Source organism: Lycium barbarum, chromosome 8, assembly GCF_019175385.1.
Source record: "Lycium barbarum isolate Lr01 chromosome 8, ASM1917538v2, whole genome shotgun sequence".
Lineage (NCBI taxonomy): Eukaryota > Viridiplantae > Streptophyta > Magnoliopsida > Solanales > Solanaceae > Lycium > Lycium barbarum.
Genome location: NC_083344.1, coordinates 794,258 through 814,663, shown reverse-complemented (window position 1 = coordinate 814,663; position 20,406 = coordinate 794,258). Strand labels below are relative to the sequence as shown.

Below are 20,406 nucleotides of genomic sequence, written 5' to 3'. Positions count from 1 at the left end.
TATGTAAGTAGAACTTTGGGGGATGCGGAAACCCGGTACCCTCATCTGGAAAAACTGGCATTAGCATTGGTGAGCGCTTCCAGAAAACTCAAACCTTATTTTCAATGTCACCCTATATGTGTAGTGACCACTTACCCTTTGAAAAACATCATGCACAAACCGGAGCTGTCCGGTAGGTTAACAAAATGGGCTGTAGAATCAGCGGTTACGACATCGAATATAAACCACGAACGGCCATCAAATCCCAAATCTTGGCCGATTTCGTCGCAGACTTTGCCCCAGCTATGGTCCCCGAGGTCGAAAAAGAACTTTTCCTGACCTCGGGAAAAAGCACGGGCATCTGGACCCTGCACACGGACGGAGCATCGAACCTTAAAGGTTCCGGGCTAGGAATCGTCCTTAGAAGTCCAGCCGGGGATGTCATTCGACAGTCCATTAGAACTGCTAAATTGACTAACAATGAAGCCGAGTATGAGGCTATGATTGCAGGTTTGGAGTTGGCTCGAAGTATGGGAGCCGAAGTCATCGAAGCTTAATGCGACTCGCTCCTGGTCGCAAACGAGGTGAACGGCGTTTTCGAGGTCAAGGATGAGCGAATGCAGAGGTACCTTGAGAAGACCCAAGTGGTACTTCACCGATTCAGAGAATGGACCGTGCAGCACATACCGAGGGAACAAAACAGCGAGGCCGATGCCTTGGCAAATTTATGATCCTCGGCCTACGGGGAGGAAATCAACCCCGGGACAACGGTGCACCTGTCAAACATGGCCATAGAAAACAGACACGCCGAGATAAACACAATGGGCCTAACTTGGGATTGGCGTAACAAGTACATTGACTACTTGTGTGATGGTAAGCTCCCAAACGACCCAAAAGAATTACGGTCGTTAAGGACAAAGGCAGCCCGATTTTGCTTAGTAGACGGTCAATTGTATCGATGATCTTTTCTCGGACCCCTGGCTAAATGTTTGGGCCCCGGCGAAACGGAATATGTTATGAGAGAGGTGCACGAAGGAACCTGTGGCAACCACTCCGGTGCCGAAGCTCTGGTCCGAAAAATCATCCGGGCCGGTTATTATTGGAACCGGATGGACGAGGACTCTAAGAATTTCGTCCGAAAGTGTGACGGATGCCAGAAACACTCCCTGATGATTCACCAGCCCGGGGATCTACTGCACTCGGTGGTCTCGCCCTGGCCTTTCATGAAATAGGGAATGGACATTGTGGGCCCGTTACCACGGGCACCGGGTAAGGCCCGTTTTATTTTACTTATGACTGACTATTTTTATAAGTGGGTTGAAGCGCAGACCTTTGAAAAAATCAGGGAAAAGGAAGTCATCAACTTCATATGGGACCACATCATCTGCCGATTCGGCATCCCTGCCGAGATAACTTGTGATAATGGCCCTCAGTTCGTAGGCAGCAAGGTCAACGGTTTCCTCGAAGGCTTGAAGATCAAGAAAATCGTATCAACCCCGTATCACCCATGTGCGAACGGGCAGGCAGAGTCCACGAACAAAACAATAATCCAAAATCTAACGAAGAGACTTGAAACATCAAAGCACCATTGGAGAGACGTGTTGCCGGAAGTGCTGTGGGCTTACAGAACCACATCCAAATCGAGCACCGGGGAAACTCCGTTCTCGTTGGTTTATGGGGCCGAAGCCCTTATCCCCGTAGAAGTCGGTGAACCGACCCTCCGTTTCAGGTATACCACCGGAGAGTCAAACGAGGAAGCCATGGCCGTGAAACTCGATCTCACAGATGAACTACGCGAAAGCGCGCCTGTCCGCATAGCGGCCCAAAAACAGAGAATGGAAAGATACTACAACCGAAGAGCGAACTTTCGACATTTCCAAGTCGGGGACTTGGTGCTTCGAAAAGTTACCTTGCACACCAAGAGCCCCAACGAAGGAAAGTTGGGTCCGAACTGGGAGGGCCCGTACAAGGTAACCGGTATAACAGGCAAAGGATCGTACCAATTGGAATCAATGGATGGGCAGCGTCTGCGCAACAACTGGAACGTGGCCCATCTAAAGAGATACTACTGCTAAGGTATGGCCCGTACTCTCTCATTGACTTTTCTCTTTTGCAGGGGGTCGAGAACAGGAGAAAAATAGAATTTAGGTCTGAAAACACGTGTTGCACTCTTTTCCTTGGTGCGGTTTTGTCCCAAAAAGGGTTTTCCGACAAGGTTTTTAATGAGGCAACAAGTACAACGTGTTACTGCACAAACAAGAAGAACATAACAGCACTCACCCGACCTAAAAAGCTCGGATCAGTGCTGGGGGAATACTATGCCCATACCGAAGATGACACCGATCAAAGTAGACGGGGAGACTCAACATTTGCTACGGCAAAACAAAGGCCCGGCCACCGGCCTTAGCCTTCAATGTAAGGACCAAACGATCATAATGAATCGTGTCCCATCCGATATTTGCTACGACAAAACAAAGGCCCGGCCACCGGCCATAGCCTTCAATGTAAGGACCAAACGATTATAACGAATCGTGTCCTACTCGATATTTGCTACGGCGAAACAAAGGACCGGTCACCGGCCATAGCTTTCGATGTAAGGACCAAACGATCATAGTGAATCGTGTCCCATTTTTACACTTGCTACGGCAAAAGAAGAAAGAGTCAAAACTCTCATATGAACAAGCGTTTTGCAAAATCAAAATTGTCAAAATTTACTAAAGTTAGCAGCTTTTACTAAGGCCGAAACTCGGCAAAGGACCGATGAATCAATGACTACGAGTCACCTCGTCCCAAAACGGACCAGCAATAAACAGCAAAAATAAGGACAAACAGTCAAAACGAGGAAGCAGAAAGATGCACTTTTCATTTATACAAACGAATGATTCTTTACATCAAAAGAAGAACAAAGCGCTATGAAAACAAAAATACCAAAGTACTGGCCCTATGCTACCTGGCACGACTAGAAGAGGATGAATGCTCGGACTCGGTCCGCTCGGAGTCTTCTGACTCGGACCCGAGGGCAAGGTTAGCCTCCTTCTCCATTCCTTTGGCTTCAAGTATCAGGGCCGGAAGATCCTCCAGGCCGTGCTCAGCTTGCTCGAGAGTAAGACGCCGAGACTTCCATTTCTCATATTCAGCGACAATAGCGGTATGAGCCTCGGCCGCCTCCACACTTTTCCAAGCTTCCTCCAAATCGGCCTCAGCCTTGGCCAGTTTGGTTTCCAAATGAGCTTGGTTCCTCTCAAGATCATTGTCACGCCCCGAACCATGGCCTAGACGTAACACGGCACTCGGTGCCTGACTGCATATGACCGAGCGAACCACATGGCTTGCTGAATCAGCATAATACATAACATAAGCGGAATATAGCGTGAATGCATGATGAGCCTTTATAAAACATGGTAAGTCACAATACTAAATAAAATACTTGATTAAACATGAGTGAACCAAAATGGTTATACGACTCCAAATGTTTGACATGACATAACTGACTTGTCTAGTCTATGAAACCTCTATCATGAGTCTGTCTGGAAAACATACTTACTGGGACAAAGCCCCCAGCATACCTCAGATGCATAACTAATCATAAACAAAAATTAACTAAACCCCGAATGAGATGGGGCTCACCAATAAGCTGATACGTGCAGATCCTAATGAGCAGAGGCGTCGTCCTGTAAGTTCGTACCTGCATCGTGAAATGCAGGCCCCCGGGCAATAAAAAGGGGACGTAAGCACATTGAATGTACTGGTATGTATAGCAACTGAAAGAAATAACATGGGACATGGAATAACATGATGAGAACTGAAACTGCAAACCTGGACATGAACATGAGTGCATACATATACATATAAAAACACGGTAAAAATATCATAAGTAGGGAGAGCAATAACTTATAACCGATCCATGGTCTGGTGCTTGCGTCCCGCCAGCAGAACACTCAGTCCTTGCCAGGGAACATGAGACTTAATAAAATATGAAAGGATCCAGTCATTATGAGAGATCGTCCGGGACATGGGTGGAGCGATCCTCATCCTACGGTGGCTACGTAGTTTCAGGCTATCTGAAGCCCTCATCGGTAATTAATGCAACTCCCAAAACATGAACATGAAAATAGTGGCACTTGCTGCCCATGGTATATCATGAATCATAACTTGCTTGTACATGGTTTCATAAAATAACTTGTCATAATCTTGCAAAAACATGTTTTTCGTTCATGAGTAATAACAATAGTTCGAAATCATATATATATATATATACTTGTCTTGAAAACATGCTTGTAACTTGCTAGATGAAATCATAAAGTTTCATATAAACATAATGAGAACGCATGAGGAAGAATTCATGATTCACGGATTTAGCTAGGATTCCTAATAACCGTAATGGAAGATTAGGAATACAATAACGAATAAGGATACAAACTTCATGTACATAAATACATAATTACGGGCTACCAATATTTAGGTTTAATGCCCTAGGATTTGAACTTCATGGATTTTATGAAACGGATCATGGGGAAGAATGTAGAGATTCCCACATGTGGATGGAAGTTCTACTTACCTTAACCTCCGCCTTTGAGCGTATCACAATGTACTTCAACCCCTTCAACTTCAATCTATAGCAATACAAGTCATAGGGATTCTATATTAGCAATCATATCCATATTTTGTTCATCTAAGCATTTTATCAAACACTTGGTGGGCATGAAGCTCCACAACCTTCATTAATGGTGATTTCTTCACCCAATTCCCATTCTATTACTTCTAGGTGATTCTACAATCTTAATTAGATGTAACTAACATCATCCTTCATCACCCATATGAATACAACAATCTCAAGTCAACAATCCAAAACTCTAGCATTGTTCATATAATCCTCTTTATCAAACCCATTTACTATTCTCCCAAGAACTCATCAATTCACAACTATAAATGTTCAGAGAGTAGAAACATTACCTTTTCGAAGTCCAATCCTCTTGAGTTCGGGTTCTAGGGTTTTCACCTCCAACTATAATGTTCCAATCATAACTCTATAGATTAGAAGGGTTTACTCAAGTTAGAACGGGATTAGGGACTTGGATTCAATCTAGAATCATGATAGAACTTACCTTGGAAGATCTTGAGATTTGGGACTTGTTCTCTATGAGTTTAGAGAGTATTTTCGTGAATGGGGAGGCTGGGGAAATAACCCCAAGTCCTAAATATAGCTTAAAACGCGTAAACCCGACTTTTGACCCGAAAACGTACTTAACGGACCAAACGACGGTTCAAACGACGAACCGTCGATCTGCTCCGTCGAATTGGTCAAATTTCCAGTGAACAATGCACAATCGACGGTTCAAAGGACGAACCGTCGATCAGATCAACGGAGCGTCGATCTGCTCCGTCGAATTGGTCAAATTTCCAGTGAACAATGCACAATCGACGGTTCAAAGGACGAACCGTCGATCAGATCGAAGAACCGTCGATCAGATCGACGAAACGTCGATCTTCCCGTCGAAGTCACCCATTTTCCAGCGAAGACAGGCTTCAGTAAAATGGGCATAACTCTTTGCAAAGATGTCCGTTTGACCTCCATAATATACCGTTGGAAAGCTATTTCAAAGGGATACAACTTTAATCAAGGATGTTTTCCCAAATTCCAAATTAATAATGGGGTTATAATCGTTGGAAGTATGACCTTCTATAAACTCTCTTGCAAACATGCTCCGTAGAGTGGTTTTCAACTTTGCTTTGCCCAAAGACATTTCTTATGACTTAATTGGTTTTCAAAACACTTCCTATAATCCTCATATTGGTTCCATTATATTATCATCTTATGAGTCAAACTTTCGTCCGAAGTTACGAGGTGTTACAATCATCCCTCGTAAGATTGGCCGCATCCAGCTCTGCCTTAAGGGTATCATTAGCGTTAATCGCCTCCTCAAATTCAGTTCTAAGGCTCTCGCATATCCGAGCCCGCTCCTCGGCTTTCTCTTCGAGTACCCTGCTGCGCTCGTTGAACAAAGCAGCCTCAGACTCAAGCTGCCGGTTCCTCTCGGTCAAGCCCGTAGCATCGGCCTTCACCGAGTCAAGTTCTCCCCGAAGTTGGGAAACCGTGGTCTCGAGTTCATCTAACCGCAAAGAAAATTGGGTTTTATCCCGGCAAAGGCCGATCTTCTCGGCCTCGAGGCTCCGATTGTAATCAGTCATGGCGGCCAGATCACTCTTCAATCGACGGTTTTCGTCCTTAACCGCATCAAGCTCAGGGCGAAGGTTGGCCAGCATGACCGCCCGGTTTAATTCTTCTTCCTTCTCCTGAAGAAGGTGTTGGTATTTCTCTGTCTCTCAGCCCTGAGCATCGAGTTGGCCCCGAAGATCGTCTATCTCATGTCGGGCAAGGATGAAGGCCTCATTGACCAACACCACACTCTGCAGATGAAACAAACCAAAAGACTTAGGCAAGGAAAGGATGACATTCTCAAAATGAAATGTATAAGGGGGGGCTAAGAATCTTACCCGGTTGCCCGCGTGCATGCCCTCGTTAATAAGGCATTCCCAAGTAACCCCGGTCATTTTGCGTCTATCCGAATCTGATACAAGGGGACGCAAATAGCTTGCTACGCCCACCGGACGTGATAGGAAGCTGCAATCCTCGGGGACGGTGAATACTGCTGATCGGGTTCTCCTTGGCTCCACGCTCGGGGCTGGGAAAATGTTCACCAAGCTATCCCTGGCACCGGAATCGGAGGCCCGATATGCCGGCCTCGTGGCTCGAGGGATAGGAAGGTGACCGAATCCCGCTGCTTCACAGGACGCGGAGGGAGTTCTCGAGAACATATCGTCAAAGTCATCCACCCGCGTAGCCGGGGTAGATGAACTTGGAGCAGCCTCGAAAAATTCGGCAAAGGCCGAGGGCTCCACAGTTGTAGCGGGCACGTGCTCGGGAGACGGACGCGCGCCTGTGGGGGCTTCGATCTACGGTACTGGTTCGGTCCTTTTTTCGGTTTCAACAGCAACCGCTTCCCCGGACCTCTTTCTTTGAAGGGGAGCATCTTCCGAAGAAGTTTCACCTGAAATGTCGACAAAGTCAATCGACCGAAGAGGAGCTGGTGAAAGTATTTCTTCCGCACCTGGATGGGGAGCAGGAACCAAGAGGCCTTCGCCAATGGAAGGAAGGGGCGGAACGGAGATCGCCTCTTCCGGTATGGAAGCCACGGTGGGGACGGAGCCGACTCTTTGAAGAATGATGTCGAGCTCTGCCTCTTCCCTCGAGGGGCGGGCAACGCTCCTTGCTTTCTTTCCTTTCGGTGTCTGCCCCTTTTCGGAGGGCCGCTTCCTTTTTGCGGCCTCAGAGAGGACGCGGGAAGAGCCTGCTGTGTCAAATTCGGGCGCCGATACTGATGGGGCGGTCCCCGATTCTGACCTGGGGGCTACCGAGCCCTTAGGCAAACCTGAAAAGACGAGAGGTTAGCAGAAACCAGAGGGCGAAACGAGTAAAAGAAGAATACGGTAGGATAAGAATAGAGGGTTACCGTGATTTTGGGCAATCCATCGGCCACGGGACAAGTGGGCCCATGTCCGGTCTTCATAGGGATGCTGGGCGAGAAGCACTGTGACCCAGTCGTTCAAATCCCGGATGACCGGAGGAACGTACCCATTGGCTAGCAAAAGTAAAGAATTTCAAGGAATAATCAAAATTTGACAAGGCAATGCCAAAGCAATTATTCGGGGCTTGGAACTTACGCTTGTTATTCCATTTCTCCGGGAAAGTCATATGCTCGGCCGGAATTATGTCCTCGGTCTTCACCCGGACAAATCGCTCCAACCATCCCCGGTCTCTGTCTTCGTCCATTTTCGCAAAAAAAGGATTCCGGCTGCGCTTGGCCAGTTTCATTACGCCACCCCGGAACATCCTCGGGGAGTATAGGCGTATGAGGTGGGCTAGTGTGAACTCCTTCTCGGCATTGTTGGCCAATGACCGGAGACACGCTACGACCCTCCAAACATTTGGGCCAATCTAGGCCAGTGTAACGCCGTAGATGCGGCACATGTCGAGAATGACCAGATCCACCGGAGGGTTTAGTCTGAGAGTGAAGGGGTATGTGTAAACGTACAAAAATCCTTCACGGTGGTCGGTAACGGATTCATCAGGTCCGGGAGCGAAGACCCGAACAGGACGGGTGTCCCACCCGCAATCGGCCCGGACTGTGTCAAGCTTCTCCTCGGTGATGGATGAGGGATACCGCCTCACGTCGTATCCCCTGTCTGAAACGGAGGAAGGCTTTTCGACCTCAAGGTCTTTGTTGAAATTAAACTTGGCCGGTATGATATCCGATGCCATGGGCTCGAATTTAACCGGAGACGCAGGCTCGGCTCCCGAGGACGATATCAATGGGGCATCATGGGAAGTCGATTCGGACATCCTGAAAATGTGAAAGAAAGAAGGCCGAAGAGAGGGATTTAAGAAGAACGAAGGAACTGGTGGTTCGATAGAAGGCAAAATTGAAACAGCAACGCTCGAACAAAGGATACTCGACAGCAGCAGTGATGAGGTTGACTCCTGTGCACACGATATGAAGCAACAGATCAATAGGGAGACCAGATTTGAAGTTAGGTTGTGTGTTGAGCAAGAAAAAAGAAGAACACGGAATTGAAGTAAGGTTAAAGAGGAGGCAAAAACGTGAAAATGGCAAAATAAAGGGGTAGAAGGCCTTATATAGGCATGTTAGGGGAGGAACGGCTCCCGAGGACGGCCAATCAGATGGCACCACGTGCCCTATCATTAATTTGAAGCGACTCGAAACGACGTGAAAAAGGCGGCTGACAGAAGCGGACCACCAGGGTTGAGACACGTGGCAGGTAAGGGGCATGCGTTACGCGCTCGTTCCCGCCAAAATACGAAGGTGAGGTCGGGATGAGAGAGCCACCGATTTAGGAACTTATCCACTCCCCGTTACTCCGATAGATCGGGGATCCGGGGAGTGGAGGGGCTATCTGTATACGGTAAAAACCGGATATGAGCCAGAACGGTGATAAGGTAAATTGGTGATGGAAAAGGAGCGGGAACATACAAGATGCTGTTCAGTCCTACCCGGAGAAGGCATCTGTACCGGAGCTAAACGAGTCTGTCTTCTCCGTCATCGAAACGGCCAAGTCTGCTGATCCGAGCGTCTATGGCCGTTGCCCCGAATAGCCGTTTGACCGAATAGCCGTTTGACCGGGTGGCCGTTGGTCCGCGTAACCGTCGCCTGCGGGCCCCGCACCAGTGGCGTGCTGTCATAGTCAACTACCTACCATGCGTGTGTCAGACGGCGCCGTCAGTCTAATCCCACCAAATCCGTGCAGGGCTGTCATTGTCATGATTATTTTATTAGTCTTCATTTGTGTGAGATTCAGGGTGGCACTATAAATAGGGCATGTCCTCCTTCCTTATGGGGGTTGGTTCCTACATTTCTCCAAGAACACTTGTAATAGAATAGCCCATATATACAATCTTTCCTTTAATTTCTGATCCGGCCACGACCGTTTTGTTCACGTTTTTAGCATATTTAATCCACCAAGCCTTCTACGCTGTTCATAAGCATTTGTGTTCGTAAACAAACCGCCATCACTGGCCATTTCATTAAAGAACTCTTGCATATATATTTTCTCTATCTCATATATATATTAAGACCCAAGCACCTATCCTATACCTGCTTACAAATTCAATTGATTATCCGATTTCGGGGTAAACAGAGTTCATCCCGGCCTTTCGTTACATTGCATATTTGCATTTTCTAATAGTCCCTTTGACCCTGTATATGCACTGTTGTGTGTGTGCCATCAGTATAATTAATCCACTACCTGTTTTTATTAATAATTATTATTTATGATTCCATCAACTTTTATATGGTCAGGTGTTAAAGGGACAAGAATATTATCAATGGGACGTGAACAAGATTTGCATTAGAGGGATTCCAAATTAACCTTTTGGCAAGTTTGAGGCTGAGAAATCTTGCAAATATTGAAAAAAGAAAGAGCAAAAGAAAATCATGTTATAAAGAAATGGGTAAGGGCCATATATTTGTGTTGAATAAATTAACTACAATTAATTAATCATAAAGGGTCTGCTTTACTTGATATTACTTCTATGCGGTGATAGCTGAAAAAACAAATTGCACTATCAAATGTCTAAAAGATGATGACCGGTTATAATATAAGTGGGATAGTAATCTAAAAAATTAGATAGATCATCAACTACAACAAATTAATTTAGTTTATTAAAAATGTAAGCTTACTAATGCTCTCAAAACTTAAAATGTGACTTTATTTGACTGACCTGCAGGTTAAGGAAGATCGTTGAAATTTGTGCCTAAACATATCCTATATGTTTATGTGGCCATAAATCATCGTATTAAGCCTAAAAAAAAATATTTTTAAATATTTTTTTTAACATACTAAGATAGAAAGTTTGACACGTAATTATTTAGGCTGAATTAGTATATGTTTCTCTCTATTTTTTTTTTTCTTGTTTCTTGTGTGTTCTACATTGCATCATCTTTCATTTAGTTGAATCATATAACCAACTATACAAAACATAGAAAGACCAATTTAGGACATTAAAGTGACCCTCACCTCCAATCAAACATTTATTCATCTGAGTGATTGAAGTTTTGGTAAAAATGTTTGAACTTCAGTCTTATGTGCAATAAACTTTCAAAGTTCGACTGAACTTCCAACCATATATTAAGTTCAAACTTCAGATATTGTGTTAAGAAAATTCAGACATTTTGCTGAGCCTAATTTCAAGTTCTGTATGGATTACTTCCGAAGTAAGTTTACTAGCAAAATTTTATAAACTTAGGACATAACTTAAGAAATGATCAAAAATCAAGAGGTGTTTTGTTCACTCCAACCCCGCCCCCACGCACAAACCGGGAGCAAGTATTGGGCTTTCTCTACCCCCATCATAGCCCCTCCCTCCCTCTCCCACTGTGGCCTTTTAGTTTCTTTCTCCAAATATTATTGGGCTTACACTACATAGTGGAATGTCGGATGTGTAAAAAAAAAAGAAGGGAAAATGACACAAGTAGCCATCCGGCTAAACTATTGACAACGGGATGACCCAAGAAGTTTAAAAGATATTTTTTAATTTTTTTTAAACAATTTTTATTTCGTAATCTTTTTTCAACTAATTCCAGCATATGTATAGAAATTGTATTATTGTTGTATAAAATATACTATCACTACTGTATATACATAGAAAATGTAGCATATGTATAGAAACTATATCATTATTGTCTAGAATATGTATCCCTACAATAAATGTGTAATCAACGTATACTTACTAGTTCCACACATATTATCAATTATTATACGGGAAAATTTCATAAATGACTACTATTTGGTTGTTTTTTTTTCCGCATAGCTACAGTTTAGCTATTTACTTTTCGTGGCAAACATATAGCTAAGCGCTTGTTTCATGTTGTATTCGCTATTAAGTGTGACTGTATTCATGAATACAGCCATTAAAATTTGCTAAATTTTGTATTCAATTTAAATGTATTCAAATCAACTGTATTCATTATAATTACTTTTACAGTGTATTCACTTTATTATATTTAATCGATTGTATACAAAACACAAAATTTTGCACTAAAAAAGTTAACAAATACACTCAAAAAATTAAATACAAAGAAATAAAATTCACTCCGTTCATTTGTATACACTTCAAAAATTAATGTATTCATTTGTATACAAGAAATAAAATTAACGAATACACTCAAAAACAAAATACAAGAAAATAAAATACACAAAACACTGAATTGTATGCCAAAAAATTAATAAATACACTGAATTGTATGCTAAAAGTTTAAAGAATACACTAAAAAAAAAATGATGTTCCAAGTTCGGCACCGGAATCTGACCGGAAAAGTCACCGCCGGCCAATTCCGACAAAGCAAAATCTGACCAGAACTAAGTAGATCCGGCCAAAATCTAACCGGATCTGACCGTGAAAACGCAAAAGCCACCGCGTTAACAACAACAAATTTCACTGTTGGATCAATGAAGCAATGAAGATCTGATTTCAGCTCAACAAATATTCTAGCTTAAACTTTACAGATACTCATATGCTTGCATGAACCATAGATTTCTCTTGTAAATCTTTTCAGTCTTTTCATATCACCTGAGCATAAAAGATATCCCACCATACATGAGCCTGAGTTTGGTTTACGTGTAGCTCTTGGTAGACTGTTTCTCGCCGGAGAAGAGGGCGCCGAAAGCTCCTCGCCGGAGCAGTGGGTAGCGGGGTGGGGCGGAGGGGAGAGGGGAGAAATAGAGATGAGAAAGTTAGTTTGGAAGTGAATAATGTGATATGAGGTATTCTACTTTGTATATATATGTAGTTATAAGTTGTATTTAACATATTATAATTAGCTATGAGATGTAATTATTTTAAACTATAGCTACTAAATATAAATATGTGGTAGAGTTAATTATGCCATCTAGTTATCCCTTATTATACACATATTATACATGTTTTGAGATATTTCTTGAAGGTTCGATTTCCTCCACTACTTCTTCTTTCTTCTTCATTTCTCATGTTTGTGAATTTTTTTCATTGCATATTTATTTTGTTTTTGTGGCAAGCTTAGTCGCCACAAAATGTGCAGTTCTTGTAGCAACCACTTAGATTCGTCAAAACAAACCTTTAGTAACAGTAGTACATGCAGCAATCTTTAGTGGCTACTTTGTGATCTTTATGACTGATCTCTTGATTGGGCTGCTGGGCTGTTTTGCGTCAATCGATTGGGCCGAAAGTCCATTTCGCGGCATTAAGATAAAACTTGAGCCATTAAAATTTCTAATAGTCACACTGTCCTCCCAATCAAAATCGCCAAAGAACTTTTTTTTTTTTCTGACAACCACCGAAGAGAAGTTCGTTCGTAGTGTTTGAAAAGAAAAAAACACAACGTCCATGAGCCTTGTATGGAAAACGTGAAGTGAACCACATGCTTCTTTCAAGTGAAGCGCATGAAGAAATAACAAGAATTTCAAATATATATGAATTTAGTACTGTAATGATCAAATTCCAATTAAATTAACTAATTTCACCATCCAATGTACAACGTCAATATAAATTCAGCTCCAAAAGTTAACATTCAAGAAACTGATAACCCCTCATTTCGCATAGCTTCATCTCAGTAAGCGACGAAGCAATGACTTCGACCACATTGCTTGTCAAGGTTAGCTCTTGGCTGTTTGAAGCAGTACGCAGGATGAGGCACTGTGCTGAAAAATGACAATTACACAACACATAGGTGCTGGAATGTAATAGTAACATAATGAAAATTGTACAACAACATAAAGCACCCAATAGCAGTGGCCTAAGACAAACACTAGAATTTCTTCCTATCTGCCTAACCTTGCTGACAGAGTTAGCTAATACAAGCGTTGTATGGAGGTAGCAGCTACTTGGCGAAATGATTGACGTACGCGCTAGCTGACTCGAACACATTTGTCATATAAAAAGAAAAGTATAGTAACATAATGAAAAATGTAAAGTAACTTAAAGCACCCAAGGGTATAGCCTAGCAATAGGCAGAAACAAAAACGCTAGGTAACTTTTTCTTATCTATTTGCCTAAGCTTTGTGAGCAGAGTTGCCTAGAACAAATGTTGGTGGGAAGTAGCAACAAATACCCGGTGAAATAGTCGGGGGACGCTCTAACTAACTCGAACACCACTATTAGTATAGTAACAGAATGAAAAATGTACAGTAATATAAAGCAACCAAGGGTCCGACCTAGCAGTGGGCAGAAAAAAAAAACGCTAGGCGATTTAATTTTGTTTCATCTGCCTAAGCCTTGCAGGCAGAGTTACCCAGAACAAGCGCTGGCAGGAGCTAGCAGGTACCTAGTAAACTAGTCGAGGTACGCTTTAGCTGACTCGAACACCACTATTATAAAAATAAAAAAATAAAAAAGGTATAGTAACATAATTAAAAATGTTAACTAACATGTTCATTTTTATCAGTAACGTGACACCTCGAGGACCATATAAATAGCATACTGACTGCACAAATTGATGAACTATGGTTTTCCATTTGCAGCCTAAAAATAAGCATCATAACACTTCTTTTCTCTCGAGGTCATTTCAGAGAAAGTAATACACATCAATGTACAAATATACACTTATGTGAGCAAAGAATACCTAGTGCCGAGACTGGATAAAAGAAGAGATTTTCAGTACGTTGACGAACAATGTAGAAATAGTCTAATAGCCTGTTTGGCCAAGCTTATTTTCCCTCAAAAAAGTATTTATTTTTTCAATAAGTGCTTATATTAAAAAAAGTGAAGTGTTTGGCCAAACTTTTGGGAGAAAAATAAGTGTTTTTGGGGAGTAGCAGGAAACATTTTTTCAGAAGCTAAAATAATAGCTTTTGCCCAAAAACAATTTTTTGAAAAGTACTTTTGAAAAATAAATAAATCTTAGAAGCACTTTTTAAAAGTTTAGACCAAACACTAATTGCTGTTCAAAAGTACTTTTTAAATCAATTGGCCAAACACAAACTACTTTTCACCAAAAGTATTTTTTTTGAAAAGTACTTTTGGAAAAAAACTTTTTAAAATAAGTTGATTTTAAAAGTTTGATCAAACAGGCTATAAGACTAAGACAACACAAATAAAGCGATATCCAAGAGCATAATATTCATGGAGTCAACCCCAAGGCAACTAGTAAAAGCAAGGAAAGAGAGCTACAATTAACTAACAGAAACAATAGAATTGAAGCTTAAAAACAGAAATCTAAAAAAAAAAAAAGAGGCCTACCAGAGACAAAAAATAGGGTAATTTCTTTCTATCTATTCAAGTCTTTTTGAGCTGTACTAGTGGGAGAATATAGGTAATAGTGGATAACCCGAGATGTGCACAAGCTGGTAGAAACTACTGTTATTGAGAACAAGAATAATCTTACAAGAATATAGCAATCAACTCTACCAATATCACCACAAGCTTCTCTTCACAATAAGGAGCACTAGCCAGCTCTGGCGGAGTTGACACTGGAAGCCAGCAAAACCATAAAGTCACCTACTAATTAGAAACAATTCAACTTTAAAATTTCCTTTTTATCCTTAATGAGATGATTTAGAGTTGCACAAATATCTATGACTTGTTTTAGATCACAAGTTTTAAAAGCCTTCCTTTCATTCTTAAACTCCAGCCCAAAACATCTTCACATAAATTGGGATGGAAGGAAGATTTGTATTGCCTATACCATTGGGCGGGGTAACGAAACACAAAAGAATCAAAGGTTTATTGTATTAAAGCATCAACAACATAGTAAAAAGGACATAGGAACAGTTCCTTCAAATTGATTACCATTCAAGACAATGATCATCAAGTATAAAGTGCCCGAAGACCATATAAACTGCACATTGACTACCCAAAATTGAGGGATAATGCATTTCCATTTTGCATCTGAAAAAAGAAAACCGTGAACATATTTACTGCTCTCTGGAATTCATTCCAGGAAAATTGCAAACATCAATGGCCAAAGTTGCTTCCAATTCACTGAATTCAACAACCACCCGGATGCTAAAATAGCCAACCACCCTGAGGAGGATGGAGTATATAATAAAGGGAAAAGGGTAAAAAAAAAACCTCTACTTCATTTTAAAAGCTAAGTTTGTCCTCCGTTACAAGTTTGGGCTATTTATGCCCCTGCCGTCCCTAAAGTATTCAAAAATACCCCTATGTAGACGAAAACCCCCAAAATAAGCCTACTTCAAAAATAATCTGCTCCATCATTAAAACCTGCCCCAACTCAATTAATAACCCATACGATCGAATATTTACCTCAAACGTATTCTACCTTGTCTTCTCTTTCAATTAGGGTTCTTCTTAGGTGGGTTGGCCGAAATATTTACCCCCAAGTGTTGTCTTCCATTGCTCGAGTAGTTTTCCCTTCTAAATATATTTTCCCTCTTATCAAGTAGTTTAGAGTATGAAAATGTCACAAAATAGTTGTTCGTTAGGATGTGCAATTGTGGTTTGATTGCGAAAAATCTGACTTCCATCACTCCCGCTAATCTGGGAAGAAAAATTTTGAGATGTCCTCGTCGGGATGTATGTCCATTTAACTATAAAGTTTCGTTTCCTTAAATGGACATACATCCAGACGAGGACATCTGAAAAATCTTCTTCCCGAATTAGCGGGAGTGTGGAAGTCAGAACTTTTGCAACCAAACCACAATTGCACATCTTTTGCGATGAACAACTATTTTGCTCAATTTTCATACACTAAACTACTTGATGAGAGGGAAAATCTATTAAGAAGGGAAAACTACTTGAGCAATGGAAGACAACACTTGGGGGTAAATATTTCGGCCAACACACCTAAGAAGAACCCTAATTGAAAGAGAAGACAAGATAGAATACGTTTGAGGGTAAATATTAGTATGGGTTATTAATTAAGTTGGGAGGTTTTTACTTATGAAGCGGTTTAATTTTAAAATTGGGTTATTTTGGGGGATTTGGGGGTTTCCGTCTACATAGGGGTATTTTTTAATACTTTAGTGACGGCAGGGGCATAAATAGCCCAAAATTGTAACGGAGGACAAATTTATCTATTAAAACAAAGTAGAAGGATATTTTTGACCCTTTTCCAAAAAATGAATGAGTTCAATATTTTTGAATAGACCAGATAATATATTTATATATGCATATGGTTTTTTTAACCTAACACCTTTATGTAGTAGGTTGGGAAAACCCACAAGTGTAGGAGAAAAAAAAAAACCAAAATCTTCACAAATATTATTTTTTGGACCCATAATTTCAAATATATAATGAGTTCAGTGATAAGAACCTAAAGATTGAACTAATTGAATTAAAATCCTGGATCTGCTTTGCAACTACCTCCACTTTGTGTTCATTAAGATACTTGCAAAACAGACGAATTCTGTCAGACAAATACTTGCTTAGCCTCATGGTGTCTTCTAAACTGAGTTATCATCACTTACGCAAAGAGGAAATAAATGAACAGGGAAAATCAACTATAAAGATGGCACTAGTATGGTAAAATATTACAAAGTGTAAAAGAAATTTTGAGACCAATATCAGATGAACTATATGCCTGGATTCAAGTTCAACAAGGCATATATTTCACCGCTATGTTCGAGAAATCTGTTTGAAGCCAAGCCTTTGGGCTAACCGCAGCTCTCGAAATTTGAGGATGATGGGCCCGGCCCTCTACCCTAACACACTTAAATACTAGACTGAGTTTGCTTGATGCAGGGCTCGAACTTATGACCAAAGATACAAGTCCCCTCAACCTTTGCCATTAGAACCAACCCCTGGGGCTGTTGCTGAGAAATTGATACCAAAGATTCTACTCCGTCCATCCCAATTATGTGGCACACTTTACTTTTTAGTTGTCCCAAAAAGAATGTCACTTATTATATTTAAAAACAACTCAACTTCAAAATTCCCTTTTTACCCTTAATTAATGAAATTATTTTTAGCCACACAAATGTCTTAGTTTGCTTTAGACCACAAATTTCAGGAGTCGTTCATTTTTTCTTAAACTTTGTGCTTAGTCAAACGATGCCACATAAATTGGGACGGATGCAGTAATAAGGAGAATACAGAAAGAATACTGATGACCTCACAAGCTGATCCCAAAGTGGTCAAACCCATTCAATTGTAGAAAATCAACAAATAAGCAGCCTGCGTCTGTGATCATGAAAAATTACTGCAACTTGAATAACAAATGTTGGCTGACTTTGATTTACTCATGCTCACTGGATTATAGAAAGCACATGTTCTTTTCCTTTACTCCATGTCTATTATTGAATGATTATCTAGCAATACCCTATGCGGTTGAGGGGCTACTATAAATATAGTGTAAAGCAACCTAAATGTAATGAAGTAGATATCAAGTTATGGATTCCAATTAATTCAGAACTATGGTGTAGGAGATAGACCTCAGATAATCAAATATACATATATACATAGAGGCTAAATGTTTATTCAAATCCCAATTGTATACCAATATACAAGAATGATCCACAATTATTCTTTTTGGATTGATAAGAATGATCGAAAACTAAGTAAAAGGAACAACAGAACTGAATTCTAAAAAAGAAAGTAGAAGGCCTAATAGAGACACAGCAAATAAGATAGATTTCTTATCATCAACCTAAGTCTTAGTGGATTATACCCATGGGAGAATACAGAAGTACAGTTACGTGCAAACTGATCAGATACCACTGTTATTGAAAAGAGTTTTAACTTCTATACACTGACAATATATAAGTACTTTTACCCTACCAAAACTAATAAAGATACTAACAAGTAATTGTCCATAAAAAGTAGAATTGATAATATGAAAAAGTGAAATAGGTTACCTACTAAATAAGTTAAAGAAACGCAATATGCGCTACATGTTTCTTGTATCAAACCATCGGAATCATAGAGGAGAGGACATAGGACAGTTCCTTTAAATTGATTACCATCCAAGACGATGGATCTCAAATATGAAGTGCTCCAAGTATATAACAGCGAAAGACTCCAACCAAAATTATTCCTTGTCAAGTCCATGATCTACAGGCTCTATTTGGTCCTAACCTAGGAATGCAACCTCCTCCATTTCAACTCAATGTAGATCTGCAGCCAAACTTATATCTATCGTAGCATCAATTTCAGCCCAACTTAGATAAGCTGAAATTATTTGAAGTCACATCTCCAACCGGAGGGTCATCAACAAAAAATTGATTCACAAAATCTAAGTTGGGATGAAATTGATGCTAAGACATATCTAAGTTGGGCTGCATATATACATTGGGTTGAAACGGAAGAGGCTGAAGCCTAACTCAGGACCAAATAAAACTTGCACATCAACTTCAGGACCAAGGAGAGCAAAGCAACGGGGAACCAAAGTCGTTGTTGTGTGATAAATCCAGGAATTTAAGGGTACTCAAGATGCCTTTGTGAAATGGGAGCTGCCTTAACCTTAAGAATAGGGTTGCCGGAGTGAGTAGCAGTAAATTTCTCGATTTATCACACAACTACTACAGTAAATAGGTTCCACATTGCTCAGTTATTGGTGCTAGACTTGAGACGGAATAATTTCGGTGGCAATTCTCCACCATTATGTACTCAGAGCACTTGATACCGAGGACCATATTTTCTTGAATGGTAATTGATTTGAAGACACTGTCCCTATGTCTATGTTGTCGCTGAATCAGAGCTTCTTCTGCCTGCAAAACAAAATCGTCGTCGGAGAAAGATGACATCGAATCGTAACGTGATGTATACTTACCATGCACAGATAAACTATCATTAGTTAAGCTTAGAAAAAACGGGGGGAAAAAAAATTTAAGCTTAGAAATCCTAGAGAGTGACACCCTTTAGAGAAAATTTGAAGGAAAAGATACAATCTTGATCTATAAATCCAAGAAAGAGAGACCCTTTCTACCGATCTGAAGAAAAAGATCTGATTTTGACACAAAGAAAAAATATCAAAATTGCAGAGAAATATTATTTTTAAGCTAACAAATCCTAGAGCAAGAACCCTTTATAGCAATTTGAATAAAAAGGTACAATTTTGATTGAACAGAACTAGTAAATTTGTATCAAAATTGAAAGTAATATACTGTTTAAGCTAAGAGATCCCAGAGAAAGAACCCTCTACAGCAATTATATCAAAAAAGATAATGCTCCGAACCTTATTACTTAGTCCAATTTTCTTTTTTAAAAGTCAAGCTATATAAACTTCTACTAATATATTACTTTTCATATAGCTTTTTAAAATTTAAATTATAATTTTAAAATATTAAATTAGTCTAATTCTATTTAACGTCAAAAATTAGTCCACTGAGCTCTCAAAAAGTGAAACAAAACAACTAATATGGGACGCGAGTACATGTTTTCCAAGATCTGGAAAAGATGGTGTTAAACAAAAGAAAGGTACTGTGTAAATTGCAGATGAATGCACTGTTTAAGCTAACAAGCGACAAAAACAGAAACATTTGTTTGCAATTTCAAGCAAAAATACATGATCTTTGTTAAGCAAGAAACTAAATAACTTACCAAAGAAAAAATTGCAGACAGATGTGTATTTTTGTGTGTGTGTGTTTAAAGTGGATAGAAATAGGATGGATGTGTTACTGAGCTATATTTTATAATATAAGAAGAGAAATGAAGATAAGGCATGGTTCATGGTCATTAAACTCTTCTGGTTGGGGTAGGTAAGGGGCTGTTTTGGTCATTTTATATTCACTTAGCAGGCGTTTGGACATGCAATTTTATCTCATGAGATGAAAGATCAAATCATCAAAAAACGAATGATTGTGAAAAATCTCATTGCCAAAAGGGTCCTAATAGTATAAAATTCTTTATATATATGTAACTTACTCGAGGTATTTGACCCTTATTTAGCAGTGTATACTTTTAAGTGTGAGTTCTCACTA

The 20,406-nt window shown here is 40.5% G+C and overlaps 1 protein-coding gene across 5 annotated transcripts; it reads right to left on the bottom strand.

Annotated features, from left to right (window-relative positions):
- Positions 1–12,917: 12,917 nt before the first annotated feature.
- On the bottom strand, positions 12,918–20,279 carry LOC132605598 (uncharacterized). Of its 5 annotated transcripts, XM_060318738.1 has the most exons (4): positions 20,027–20,175; positions 18,343–19,194; positions 15,317–15,415; positions 12,938–13,230 (listed from the first exon to the last, which is right to left on the bottom strand). In XM_060318738.1, the coding sequence occupies exons 2-4, from the start codon at positions 18,533–18,535 to the stop codon at positions 13,094–13,096; spliced, it is 429 nt and encodes a 142-aa protein (XP_060174721.1). In that variant the 5' UTR covers positions 18,536–19,194; positions 20,027–20,175; the 3' UTR covers positions 12,938–13,093. The 5 variants fall into 5 exon arrangements, 2 of the variants coding, with proteins under 2 accessions (XP_060174721.1, XP_060174720.1); XR_009569239.1 differs by having other exon boundaries at positions 12,926–15,025; positions 18,343–20,119; XM_060318737.1 differs by having other exon boundaries at positions 18,343–20,120.
- Between the last annotated feature and the right edge of the window lie 127 nt (positions 20,280–20,406).